General features: G+C 43.7%; 1 protein-coding gene across 17 annotated transcripts in view; it reads right to left on the minus strand.

Annotated features, from left to right (window-relative positions):
• Positions 1-10,184: 10,184 nt before the first annotated feature.
• The window catches only part of TMCC1 (transmembrane and coiled-coil domain family 1), a 239,680-nt gene continuing 235,030 nt past the window's right edge, over positions 10,185-14,834 (minus strand). For all 17 annotated transcript variants that reach the window (XM_055259143.2, XM_055259141.2, XM_055259140.2 and 14 more), the window contains one exon: positions 10,185-14,195. In XM_055259143.2, the coding sequence (XP_055115118.1) occupies positions 13,881-14,195 (315 nt within the window). In that variant the 3' untranslated portion in view covers positions 10,185-13,880. The remainder of the gene's footprint in view (positions 14,196-14,834) is intronic.

Below are 14,834 nucleotides of genomic sequence, written 5' to 3' on the forward strand. Positions count from 1 at the left end.
TTTTTGTATGGCATAAGATAAGGGTCCAATTTCATTCTTTTACATATAGATATCCAGTTTTCTCAACACCATGTATTGAAGAGAATATTTTTTCCCCATATTCTTGGTGCCCTTGTCAAAGTTTAGTAGACTGAATATGTATGGGTTTATTTCTGGGCTCTCTATTCTCTTCCATTAGTCTATGTGTCTGTTTTTATGCTAGCACCATAATGTTTTCATTATTATGGCTTTGTAATATAGTTTGAAATCAGGACATATGATGCTTCCAGCTTTGTTCTTCTTTCTCAAGATTGCTTTGGCTATTTGGATGCTTTATTAGCCCATTCTTGCATTGTTGTAAAGACATAACTGAGGCTGGGTAATTTATAATGAAAAGAAGTTTAATTTTGGCTCACTGTTCTGCAGGTTGTACATGAAGCATAGTGCCAGCATTGGCTTCTGGTGAGGGTCCCAGGACACTCACAATCATGGTGGAAGGTGAAGGGGGAGCCAGGGCATCACATGGCAGAGAGGCAGCAGCAAGAGAGAGAGAGGCACCTCCCCCTGGTTCCACACTCTTTTAAACAACCAAATCTCACATCCAAATCTCACATGAACCGAGCAAGAACTCACTCATCACCAAGGGGATGGCGCTAAGCCATTCATAAGGGATCTACCCCCATGATCCAATCACTTCCCACCAGGATCCACCTTCAACATTGGATATTACATTTCAACATGAGATTTGGAGGGGACAAACACTCAAACCATATCATTCCATCCCTGGCCCCCTGAATCTCATGTCCTTCTCATATTGCAAAATACAATTATCCACTCGACACGGTGGCTCACACCTGTACTCCCAGCACTTTGGGAGACTGAGGTGGGATGATCACTTCAGCCCCAGGAGTTGGAAACCAGCCTGGCCTGGGCAGTATGGCGAAACTCTGTCTCTAAAAACATTTTTTAAATTAGCCAGGTGTGGTGGTGTGCACCTGTAATCCTAGTTACTCTGGAAGCTCAGGTGGGAGGATCACTTGAGCCTGAAAGGCCGAGGCTGCTGCGAGCCTCACGGTACACCAGCCTGCGTGACAGAGCAAGACACTGTCTTTAAAAAAACGTATATATTATGCATATACATATATATACATACGCATACATAATTTTTGTCAATCATAACTCAGTGAAGCTGGAGGAATAAAGAAGAATAAATAGGAGTTTGCCAGGTAGACAAATGGTGTGGGAGGCTGCTCATTACAAGAAGAGGGAGTGGAGTGTGCAAACGTGCAGAGGAGTGAAGCAGCATGAGGCACAATGTGGGCAGAGATGGGATGCCTGCATGAGGATGTAGGCCGACTAGCAGAGCTAGAAATACTAAAAGATCATCTAGCTCAAACTCTCACCATACATGGAAATGGAGGTTCACAGAAGTGAGGGGACCTTGTCCAGGGTTACAAAACTAGTGGGAAGCTGAGCTGGAATCAGAGCCCAGGCCAGAGTAACTTCTACTAGGCTATGCTGCATTGGTTCACTCCCTCCTTCCCGCCTTCCCTCCTGCCCTTCCTCCCTTCCTTCCGTCTTTTTTTTTTTTTTTTTAAATAAAATCCGGTTTTAAGCAGAAATAGTCTCAAAACTGCCAGATAAGCAGTCACAAAATCCAAGCACATATCTTATTTGTGGGGCTTGTTCAGAATCCATTTAATCTGACTTTGGACAAAGTTCTGACAAGTTGGGTTATATGGATTCCCAGCTCACCGTAAATGAAAGGCAGTTGTTGGGGGGAAATGAAGGGCTTTCAGGGCAGGCACACTGGCAATAATGAAATGTGATAGTCACAGCTTGGGCTGGGAGGAAATAGGAAAGCTAATGAAAAGAGATACTAGAATAAAAATACTTAGTCATAAAGGACATGCAAATGAAAACCACAGTGAGGTACCACTTTACACCCATTAGGATGGCTGGAATAAAAAAGTCAGGACCGGGCACGGTGGCTCATGCCTGTAATCCCAGCACTTTGGGAGGTGGAGACGGGTGGACCACTTGAGGTCAGGAGTTCAAGATCAGCCTGACCAACATGGTGAAACCCCTTCTCTACTAAAAACATGAAAATTAGCCAGGCATGGTGGTGCATGCCTATAATCCCAGTTACTCGGGGGGCTAAGGCAGGAGAATTGCTTAGGACCCGGGAGGCAGAGATTGCAGTGAGGCTGAGCCACTGCACTCCAGCCTGGGTGACCAAGTAAGACTCTGTCTCAAAAAAAAAAAAAAAAGGCCAGGCATAGTGGCTCACTCTTGTAATCCCAGCACTTTGGGAGGCTGAGGTGGGCAGATCACGAGGTCAGGAGATCGAGACCATCCTGGCTAACATGGTGAAACCCTGTCTCTACTAAAAATACAAAAAATTAGCCGGGCATGGTGGTGGGCATCTGTAGTCCCAGCTACTCGGGAGGCTGAGGCGGGAGAATGGCGTGAACCTGGGAGGCGGAGCTTGAAGTGAGCCGAGATCATGCCACTGCACTCCAACCTGGGCTACAGAGCAAGACTCCATCTCAAAAAAAAAAAAAAAAAAAAGGTAACAAGCGCTGGTGAGGATATGAAGAAACTGGAACCCTCATATACTGCTGGTGGGAATGTACAATAGTGCAGCCACTTTGGAAACAGTCTGGTAGTTTCTCAACAGGTTAAACACAGAGTTCCCATATGACCCAGAAATTCCACTCCTGAGGCGCATGGATCACTTGAGGCCAGGAGTTAGAGACCAGCCTCGCCAACATGGTGAAACCCCCCTCTCTACTAAAATGCAAAAATATAATACAAAAAATTAGCCAGGCATGGTGGCATGCACCTGTAATCCCAGCTACTCGGGAGGTTGAGGCAGGAGAATCACTTGAACCTGGGAGGCAGAGGTTGCAGTGAGCCAAGATTGCACCACTGCACTCCAGCCTGGGCGACAGAGTGAGACTCTGTCTCAAAAAAAAAAAAAAAAAAAAAAAAGATGAAAACTGTGTGGCCTGATGTTTGAAATTCTTACATTTTGTGTTTGAAAAATCAACTATTGGCCGGGCGTGGTGGCTCACGCCTGTAATCTCAGCACTTGGGGAGGCTGAGGCAGGTGGATCACGAGGTCAGGAGATCGAGACCATCCTGGCTAACATGGTGAAACCCCGTTAGCCGGGTGTGGTGGCAGGCGCCTGTAGTCCCAGCTACTCGGGAGACTGAGGCAGGAGAATCGCTTGAACCCTGGAGTCGGAGGTTGCAGTGAGCCGAGATCACACCACTGCACTCCAGCCTAGGCGACGGAGCGAGACGCCTTCTCAAAAAAAAAGAAAAAAAAAGAAAGCAAAATCAACCATTAAAACAATCCTTATGTTTTGCTTGTAAAGGACATGATGAGAAAGTTTTTTTGTTTGTTTGTTTGTTTTTTTTTTTGAGACAGTCTTGCTCCGTCACCCAGGCTGGAGTGCAGTGGCGCGATCTCGGCTCACTGCAACCTCTGCCTCCCAGGTTCAAGTGGTTCTTCTGCCTCAGCCTCCCGAGTAGCTGGGACTACAGGCGCGTGCCACTATGCCCGGTATTTTTAGTAGAGACATGGTTTCACCGCGTTAGCCAGGATGGTCTCAATCTCCTGATCTCATGATCTGCCTGCTTCGGTCTCTCAAAGTGCTGGGATTACAGGCGTGAGCCACTGTGCCCGGCCAATGGGAAAGTTTTTTTTGTTTTTTTTGAGACGGAGTCTCGCTCTGTCCCCCAGGCTGGAGTGCAGTGGCGCGGTCTTAGCTCACTGCAAGTTCCGCCTCCTGGGTTCAGCCATTCTCCTGCCTCAGCCTCCCGAGTAGCTGGGACTACAGATGCCCACCACCATGCCCGGCTAATTTTTTGTATTTTTAGTAGAGACGGGGTTTCACTGTGTTAGCCAGGATGGTCTCGATCTCCTGACCTCGTGATCCGCCCGTCTCGGCCTCCCAAAGTGCTGGGATTAGAGGCGTGAGCCACTGTGCCCGGCCGAAAAAGTTTTAAGCTGCTTGCAGTTACTTCTTTCAGATGCCCCATGGTATGTATGAGCCTTTAATCACTACAGTAAATGAAAAACTAAGTGGGATAGAACCGATACTATATTTTTCTTTTGAACACTGGTTTTTGAAATACCAGAGACATCTTGATGTGATCTATAAGAATTCTGGCCAGTTGGCTGGGTGCAGTGGCTCACGCCTGTAATCCCAGCACTTTGGGAGGCTGAGGTGGGCAGATCACCTGAGGTCAGGAGTTCGAGTCCGGCCTGGCCAACATGGTGAAACTCCTTCTCTACTAAAAATACAAAAATTAGTCGGGTGTGGTGGTGGGTGCCTGTAATTCCAGCTACTCAGGAGGCTGAGGCAGGGGAATTGCTTGAATGCAGGAGGAGGAGGTTTCAGTGAGCCGAGATTGCACCACTGCACTCCAGCCTGGGTGTCAGAGACTCTGTCTCAAAAACAAAACCAAACCAAACCAAACAAAAAGAATTCTGACCAGTTGAGCACAACTCACAGATTTCACGAAGAACGTGAATACGCCCAATTACCATCATTTAATGCTCCCATTAATGTGCTATATGTCAATACCATGACTCCTTATTTTTAACTTTTAGGTTCAGGGGTACATGTGCAGGATGTGCAGGTTTGTTACATAGGTAAACGTGTGTCATGGGGATTGGTTGTACAGATTATTTCATCACCCAGATTATTTCATCCATTAGTTATTATTTTCCTGCTTCTCTCCCTCCTTCCACCCTCCAGATTCCTTATATTTTATTTTCTCTTTTAGATTCTGAAATACTTCATACAGTAAGAATACTGGTACCCACCATCATGCAGACATTTTGTACATTTGCCTCAAATCCATCCCCTGCTCCCCCTCCCCTCTGCCACACACACAATCCTGTTATGGTCATGCCTAGATTTCAGCTATAAATTCCCACCTTGTGCTGTCCTGATGTTTAACCCTTTCGGTGGTCATGGCCAATGCTCGTAGGGAGATCATGAGCTCGGCACCAAATAATTGTTTTATTATTTGATTGCTGGAGGAGAACTAAGGTGACTTTACAGCAGGGACACAGAGATCCAGAAAAAGTCAGATCCTTGCCTTCTCAAGATTACACAAAGTCTGAAATCCACAAATCTTGATTCCTTGTCCAACAAAATGGAATAGCAGAAATTGCATGGGCTTTAGAATCAAACTCAACCAAGTTCAAATCCTGACTTTGCCATTTACTAGTGAAACAGCTTTTCCACAAGATAAAATCCAAACAACCTACCCAAGCTTTTGGTTTCATCTGAAAAATGGAAGTTATACCACCTCCTCTTTAGAACGGTTGAAACAATCAGAAGCATAACAAGTGGCACTGTGCCTGGCACAGAATAGGGACTCAATTAATAGCAATTTTTTAAGTTCCACTTTTTAATGAGCACCAATTCTGGGCCAGGCATTGTTTCAGGCACTTAGGACATAGCCACAAACTGACAACGTCCCTGTCACTGTGCTGGTTAAGAAATTATAAGTAAAATAGATTATCAGCCAATTATATGTGTATTCACTTGCAAAGGCTTTTTTGTTTTGTTTTTGAGATAGAGTCTATGTTGCCCAGGCTAGTCTTGAACTCCGAGCCTCAACCAATCCACCTGCCTCAGCCTCCCAAAGTGTTGAGATTACAGGCGTGAGCCACTGTGCCTGGCCCCATTTGAAAGTTTTTGTTCTTATGGACATGATGTTCTTTTCTTGTTCCCATGGCCAGCCTATTCTCTGACACATACTGATTTTTTGGTTCCCCAAACCAACTTAAGAGCCAGGGCTGGCCAAGGATAGGCCAAATTCTGGCTACTGGGCTCTTTGTTGGTAAGAATGGGAGATGTACTATATTCTGAAGAGATTTAGATGAGTGACACAGGTGCCTGTCCTCCAGGAATTCTCAGTCTACTAATAATTAAGATCATGGTATAGCACTTTCTCTTGCCAGATGCTGGGCTAGGCTCTGTACAATTTTCATTTAATCCTCACAACCTTCTGTTAAGGTAGAGTGGTTATTAAAATTCTTAAAAGAGGCCAGGCACAGTGGTTCATGCCTATAATCCCAGCACTTTGGGAGGCTGAGGTAGGCGGATCACCTGAGGTCAGGAGTTCGAGACCACTGACCAGCGACCAGCCTGGCCAACATGGCAAAACCCCGTCTCTACTAAAAAATACAAAAAATTAGCTTGGTGTGGTGGCACAGGCCTATAATCCCAGCTACTTGGGAGGCTGAGGCAGGAGAATCGCTTGAACCTGGGAGATGGAGGTTGCAGCGAGCCAAGATCGTGCCACTGCACTCTAGCCTGGGCGACAGAGCAAGCCTCTGTCTAAATACAATGAGATGAAATAAAATAAAATAGTTAAAATAAGAACTTTAGACAAGTTAAATTTAACAAAGAATGATTCATGAATTGGGCAGCCCCTAAGACCAGGACAGGTTCAGTGAGACTCTGGGGCTGCCATATGGCTGAGTAACATTTATGGACAGAAGAAGGCAAGTGGTGTATAAAAAATTGAAGTGAGGTACGCAGACCTCACTTATTCTTGTTAAACTTATTCTGGGTGTGTACCTTATTTCAACAGTTGGCTGCCTGTGGTTGACTGAGGTTCGGCTGCTGTGATTGGCTGAGACTTGGCTACTTGTTACAAGAGTAGGTTCCAATCTGCTTATGCCTGGCTAGGTTATAGTTCCCTATGTATGGAGAAACCTTTAGGCCAAACTTAAGATATGTACAGAAGCAGCTTTAGGCAAAATTTAACATAATTCATTTTCATCATGATTTGTTGCACCTTTTAATACACTCGAAAACTACTGAACTGAATTCTTCCAACAGATAAAGAATATTCTCTTGAACAGCTTAAACATTCAGTAAGACAGAAGCGTGAATAAATTTTGTCAAGTACTCTTGCTCTGGGATTTAAGGATTGTAATACCAAAGGCGATAGGGATTTTTTTTTTTTTTTGAGATGGAGTCTCGCTCTGTCGCTAGGCTGGACTGCAGTGGCGTGATCTGGGCTCACTGCAACCTCTGCCTCCCGGGTTCAAGCAATTCTCCTGCCTCAGCCTCCCGAGTAGCTGGGACTACAGGTGAGCGCCACCATGCCCAGCTAATTTTTGTACTTTTAGTAGAGACGGGGTTTCACCATGTTGGCCAGAATGGTCTCCATCTCTTGACCTTGTGATCTGCCCGCCTCAGCCTCCCAAAGTGCTGGGATTACAGGCGTGAGCCACTGCGCCCAGCCTAGGGATTTTTTTTTTTTTTAAGAACTGAACTCTGAGTTGCCTACACCCTTTTTCCACTTATCAAAAAACTGTGAAGAGCCTCTACTTACAGGATCAATAGGCAAAAGACCAAATACCTTGGACACCATTCCTCAAACACCCAACTGATTCGGATGACATGAAAAACAGGTTTCTGGTTTCTTCTCAAAGGGCTGTAATTAAACACAAGGCTGGGTCACCTTTCAACACCTGTAATGGCTTCTCTTGTAGTCACAAGGTAAACCTTTAGCGTGGTATTCGAGATTTCTTGCAACTTGGCCCCCACATATGATTCTCACATTCTTTCAGGCACCCTACCAGTCACTTAAGGCTCCTTATCCATTGCTTGAACTGCTCACCTAGGCCGTTTTCACCTCTGTGGTTTTGCTAATACCTTCAACAGAAATGCCCCCTCACCTATTTCTGCTCATCATAAAGCCACCATCTTTCAGGCCAGATACCATGGCCTCCTCCGTTGAGCCTTTCCCTATTGCTCTGTTAGAATTGCTTCCTCCTCTTTGCTCCCACACGTCTTCTGCCTCTTTACCACATGTATTTCATTCTACTAAGTTCCTTTTTCCACAGCCCAGTCTTGTATAGAGTGGCTCTTGAGTGCTGCTGGCTAAATAGGAGGCACCAGCTGCTGCTGTCATCTCTACACGTGCTCCTCCTTCTCAGCCCACAGGGCTTCTGGCAGCGGGACATCTATTCGACCACCAAGCCTAGAAATCCAGGGCTGGAAGAAAGCTCAAGGGGTGGCCCAAACTTGGTCTAGAGCCACCTCTAAGGCAATCTGGAGGCCAAAGATGGTCTAGTATGATCTATCATTAGGAACACTATCAATTCTTTTTCCACTTCTCACTGGACCTATTTTTAAGTTTTTGATATATTTAATTTAAAAAATACACAAATACATTTTCTTCAAAGAGATTCATACTTTATAGAAGCCAAGCATGAAAATGCTGCTTAACCACTGTTCCTCCCTTTCCCTTCCCAAAATAACGGGAAAGTTTAATGCAGAGTTTTTATACATCCACATACATACATTTACACAAATATACATATTCTCAACATAAATGGGAGACAATATATTGTTCCACAATTGGCTTTTTAAATCTTAATGCACTTATTATACAGGAGGCTGAACAATTTTCTGGTATGCTTATTGGTCATTTTTTTTTTTTTTTTGAGATGGAGTCTCACTCTGTCGCCCAGGCTGGAGTGCAGTGGTGCCATCTCGGCTCACTGCAAGCTCCGCCTCCTGGGTTCACGCCATTCTCCTGCCTCAGCCTCCTGAGTAGCTGGGACTACAGGCGCCTGCCACCATGTCCGGCTAATTTTTTTGTCTTTTTAGTAGAGACGTGGTTTCACCGTGTTAGCCAGGATGGTCTCGATCTCCTGACCTGGTGATCCACCTGCCTTGGCCTCCCAAAGTGCTGGGATTACAGGCATGAGCCACCGCGCCCAGCCGCTTATTGGTCATTTTTCTATAAGCTCTCTGTTCATAACCATTGCTTGTCTTTTCTATTGGGCTGTTACCAATAGGAAAGATGATTATTGATTTATAGTCTTACATATTGTGGACACTCATCTTTTGTTATATATGTCGCATAGACCTATTTTCCATTGCATTAATTTACCATTTCCTAACATTAATTTTGGGCAAGCCATTTAACCCAAGCTTCAGAGTCCTTACCTAAACAATGAGGATATCTCCTGCATAAGACTGTGGGGAGAATTGACTGATAAAACTGAATGATGTCTGGCACTCAGTAAATACTCAATAAACGTTAGCTATTCTTCACTGTAGACTTGGGGCTACAAGTCAGCTAAATGTTTGGTTTGGCCCATAGGATTTAAACATATTCAAACTCTTTAGGTGAAGCATGCATTTCTAGTTGGCCATACCTTCCTCTGCCTCCCCAGTCTGTTTTCTACACCACAGCTTCTGAAATTTATGTCATCTGCCCTCCACTCTCTGAAGTTTTCTTTTTTTGAGACAGGGTCTCGCTCTGCCACCTAGGCTAGAGTGCAGTGGTGTAATCATAGCTCACTGTAATCTCAAACTCCTAGGCTTGAGTGATGCTACCACTTCAGCCTCCTGAGTAGCTGGGACTACAGGTGCGTGCCACCACACCCAGCTAAATTTATTTTTTTGTAGAGATGGGGGTCTCACTATGTTGCCCAGGTTGGTATCAAAATCCTGGCCTCAAGTAATCCTCCAACCTTGTCCTCCCAAAGTTTTGGGATTACAGGTGTGAGAGCCACCACACCCAGTTTTTACTGGCATTCAGTAAGTCTCCAAGGTTTTTAAAGGATAAAAATAAAGCAGGTTTTGAAATTATGCATCGCCCATTATCATGGCAGCTCTATGTGTCCTGTATGCACTACACAACTCCTGGATGTTGTTCACAGTTTATCACACTTATGAAGCCCCCCCAGGGTTGGGCAATATACAACCTGCATATCTGTACATGGCAGCCTGGCCCATATTTTAAGGGGAATTTTCAAATATTTCACAAGATGTATCCTTTGCTCTCACAACATCCACCTGTAGGATCAAGTTGGGTGGTGTGGCATCACTAGTTTATACATGGGGTAAGAGGCACACAGCTAGCAAGCCAGAAGTGGGACTAAAGCTCTTGACGTTCAGACTGGAGCTGTGAAGGACCGAGTCATCATGTCTTTGCTTGGTACCAGGTCAAAGGCAAGTTTAGGACTTCAGGATTTCCAGAGGCCTCCCGGAGATCATCAGGAAAAAGTCCTAATAGAAATTACTACTTCTGTAACAAAACTACAGGTGGCATTAGGCTGGATAATAATGCATTACATGCATATAAAACTATGTATGTTAAATGTTTCAAAAATAAAAAGCAAAACAAACATGAGTCTGACCACCAGGTTAATAGCTGAGGTCTTTATTTCAATTTCTATATACAGTAAAAGTGCTGCTGAGAATCTGCAGCGACCAGACAGAACATAAATTTAAATCTCTCTCAACAATTAGCAGCTTAAGATCTATCAACTACAGTGTTAACGTTCACACGTTCACAAGTGTCATTTCTTTATGTTTCAATTCGTGCAAGTGAGTTTTTATTCTTACACACTTTGATAAAACACACAGTCTAGTAGTCAATCCCTACTGAGGATATCACCTAGCAACCTAGCATACACGACATACAGACAGTAATGTTAACTGTTAGAGCCACATTCAAAATCCCAGATTTCATTTGGGGTTGGGGTGTGGGAACCATAATTTTGCCTGTGTCAGATTACAATAATGTTTGGTTTTGTTTTAGACGCATATTTTCCAAAGCTGAAAGGCAGCTCCTCATTGGAACTCTCTCAGAACTCAGCATTTTCATCTGACTGTACCTCAAAGGAACATGAAATCAGAAACAAAACTAAATGCGGTGAAGACCACATGAAAATACGCTCATTATTTGGACATGGCTAGTGAGGAAGGCTCGCTTCCAATATTTGTCTTGGCATCAGACTTTTACTCCATTTAGAACAGGGGAGAGAGAAGACCCTAATCAGTGAAGTATAAAATTTAACCTACTTTTGCTTCTTAAGGAGCCAGTAGAGTGGAAAGCCTTCCTTACTAGGACATACTGAGTATACCAAGGAATGGAAATTGGAGCAGACAGAAGTACCCTTCAATTATCATAAACAATGTAAAATGCGCATTCTACAACCTGAACGATCACCTAGGCCAACACAGCCAGCTTCACTCACCCAGGCTAGAGGCATGGACAAATAATCCAGGAATGTTTCATTTTAAAGGGAATGAATATAGTTTTATCTTCTTTCTTTTTTTTAGAGGAGCATTCAAATGAGGGGAAGTTTCCACCCAGAACAACTGTTAAGCCACTAGAGCAAGGTTATAGAAGAGCTCTGAAAAGACAAAAGAACCCAAGAACAACCACAATGAAAGAAACTCAAAAGTAACAGGATGGGCAGCAAAAGGTACAGCAAAGAATGAAAACAGATGCATGGTTACAAACAGCATTAAATGCACACAACTTCTGGGTCTGGTGAATAATTAAGGGACAAGAGGGCTAGAAAGCCATTACTGCACCTGATCTGCACTGAAGGTCCTTCCTAAGACAGTTTGAGAAAGGAAGATAGAAAGTCAGCATGGGACTATTTGGCTGGAGCACAGGGGGCTTTCTACAGGTGAAAACCTTCCTTTGATAGAAACCGTCCCAGGGCAAATAGGAACAGTTTCAATCCATCTATCAAAGTGACTTCCAGTGCCCACAAAACTTAAGTCTTCAGGCAGTTTGGGGGACTCAAAGGTTCTAGCTTAGAAAAACTGGTGGATTACTGCTAGGGCATCTTTTAAATAACTTTGCGGGGGCTCTCTACTCTGAGCAATTACGCTAAAGCAGAAAGTTAGGAGAAAATGTTAGTTCAAAAAGTTCATAGTGTCCTTTGGCACTCCTGCCTAAAAAGTCACTGCGATATTTTTAGGCAAAGTTAACATTTTAATATATATAGGCTTGGGGACAATTTGTTTTTGGCATGAACATGAATTGGTTCTAATTATTTTCTTTTAAAGAAAAATATCACCCTTGTGGCCCTGCTCTGGGTGCAGTTTTGAGGGGGCAACAGAGCTAGCAGGTGTACTACAATCAGCTGAGGTTGGGGTGAAGACTGGGGTACCTGAGTTAAAATATCAAAGTAGTTATGGAAACAACATGCTGGCTCTGAGAAATCCAGCTTGCCAAAGCAAAAGGAGGCTGGCACCATTAGGTAAACTGTCCTTTCAGACAGGCAGGGCAATGCAAATCTAGTTCTGAAGGAATTTCCTGGTAAGGGGGAACAGGCAAAGCATACTTTGCTACTCTTTTCAGGGCATCTTATATGCACTTGGTTGCACAGAATGAGGCTAAGAGGGCACAGCATTTGTGACCAATACTACAAATAATATGGAAAGATTAACCAAGCTCTCTAGATAAACTCTAAATGTTCAAGTTCCACCAGGATGATGGAACTGGTTATGGGATGGGGGAAGGCAGCTCAGTTCATTTTTCAAAACCATCTATAGAAGTCCACTGAGCATAATTAGGTTAGGTTAACAAGTCCGTTTACATTATAGGAAGTTGGCAACATTTCACACCCAAAACTTGGGTCCTGCTAACCTGACATTTCCTTCACGAGCATGCTCTTTAGGAGAATCACCTTTGGTTGATTCTCTTAGGCAGACAGAATAAAGCTTTGAAATTAAGAATGCTGGGGACAAAATGAAGACAGAAGACTCCACATCATCACTTTGGTTGTAATTAGGGGTATTAACAAAATAAATTAAGGAAACACAAGGACTTATTTATGACTTTAAGTCTCAACTTTTCCTAAACCCCAGCCCAAGATCACTGGGTGAACATTTTCTTGGGGCAAAAAAAAAAAAAATCCCTATCCTACTACACTGGTTTGTGGAAACAGCCTCCTGCTCTCTTTGCACAACCCTTTCCTCTTCAACTAAGCCAAACCCATAAAACGGGGGCGTAGGGATGTCGGGACACCAAAAAGCAGCAGCAGCAGCCAGAGGGAGTTTAAACTGCATCTCAAAACAAAGGCAGCAGAGGGCAGCATTTACAGCAAGACTTTCTTACTCAAACTGTTTCAAGACAAGAGGGAGCAGCACACTTAAATATCCACACATTTCTCCATTTAAAAACATCACTTCTTTATTTCAAAGGAAAAATAAAAGACCCTCCCACCCCTGTCCAAAAAAACCCAATAATAATAATAACAATAATAAAAAATCCTATTAGAAACCATAAGGAAGCACTGAGAGTTTGAGTATTACATTCTTCAAGTATGCTGTTCGGATTTTTTATTTTTAGGTTGGTAACTATACACATATAAAAAAAACCTTAAAAGTGCGGCCAAGGGATTTTGCTTAAAATTAAGTATTTAGAGGGCTACTTAAAAATACTGTAGTAGGACTGTGCAGTGATCCTTTGGGGGATGATGCTTTCACTTTTGTATCCTCGTAAAGGTTAAGGGGCAGGTTCAAAAGTGGTCATACTTCCAGGGTTAGCGTAAGTGGCCAACTTGGGTGAGAAAGTCAGAGAGATCCATGTGTTCTTCCACGGACAACGAAAATCCACCCCGAATCAAAAAATTCAGACATGGAATGTGGTAGGATTTCACAGTAAAGTTAGTCTGGGATAGGGAGAGGTGATGAGCCCAGACAAGGCAGGGTGTTAGGTTTAACTGGTTTGCCCTAATCAGGTTTTCGCATCTTTTTAGTGGGTTTTAGTGCAGTCCTTCAAGCCACAATTTAGATTGCCCTTCGGTGTGCTCCAGATTGTTGGTTCATATTAAAGGACTGTTTTAAGATTTGCATCCCAAGGAAAATCATGCTACATAAAAATGATCCAAGATTTTCGCCCAAAAAACTTCTTGGATAAAATCTAAAAAATACTATTGCAATTGCGTCTCTTGAAGAAAAAAACATTATTCTAAATGTAAACAGATTCACTCAACTCTTGTTGTTGTAGAAAACTTCAGAGTAGGTAAGTTGCTGTCTAACTCTCTGCTGCATGCACTCGCCAGAGGGTGGGGAACAATGCCTTCTGTGCCAGCATCATCTAGGGGATGAAAAGAACCGTTCCACGTAGCTGAAGAGGGCGTCCCAGTGCTTCCAGAGAAAGGCAATGAAAACCACAAGGAATAAAGTGCTGAACGTCCTGTTGCGAGTCTTCATGAGGGGGACCACACAGTTGGCTACAGTGGAGACAAAGACCAAAAGGACTGCCATGACAGCCAGGAGGATGTTGATGAGTTTGCCCAGAAGGTTCCGGGCAGTGGCATTCTCCAGCCCTTCTAGCTGCACCACCTGCTGTTGCTGCTGCTGCAGCTCCATCTTGGAGATGCGCGTCTGGCATGCCTCCAGGGCCTCCTGTGAGCCAGAACAGGGAAGAGTTAAGCCTTCTGCTCACAAGTATTCTGAGATGCTGACATGCCCCCTGGGCAAGCCAGATGCATCTTGAGCAATGCCAATGATTTTATAAATATGCTGGAGCCTTGAATGAATGTGAAAGGCTAGATGTATAACTCACTATTCAAGTGACTATTATTCCCCCAAATTGCCCTCCACTGCATTCCAGTGGGATGAGTCACAGGAAGCAGTGGCCACACTTAACATTTATTTAGTCTAGAACATTTTAATGACAAGACCACAAATATATGCTCTTTTTTCATTGAAAATTAATCTAAGTTGCACAGAATATATTTGTTCAACATAAAAAATTTCAAATAGGATAGTCTCTGTTGACATTTCCTTCAATTCCAATCCCTGTCCCTGAGGAAATACTGCTTGTGTTCACCCTTTTATGTGTGTAAGTGTATACATATGTGTCAAGGAAAATACAAGGAATTATTATTTTTATTTCCTATCTGTAAACCAAAAATAAAATCCTAAGCCCTCCAGCCAAATGAAGGGACTCCCTCTTGGCCAAAGTGGACCCCAAAGAAACCTGAAAAAGTGAGTTCTTGGCAATGACGGGAAAGAGGCTGGACATGCCTTATTATATCCCCT

Source organism: Symphalangus syndactylus, chromosome 21 (genome assembly GCF_028878055.3).
Source record: "Symphalangus syndactylus isolate Jambi chromosome 21, NHGRI_mSymSyn1-v2.1_pri, whole genome shotgun sequence".
In the NCBI taxonomy this organism is placed as follows: Eukaryota; Metazoa; Chordata; class Mammalia; order Primates; family Hylobatidae; genus Symphalangus; species Symphalangus syndactylus.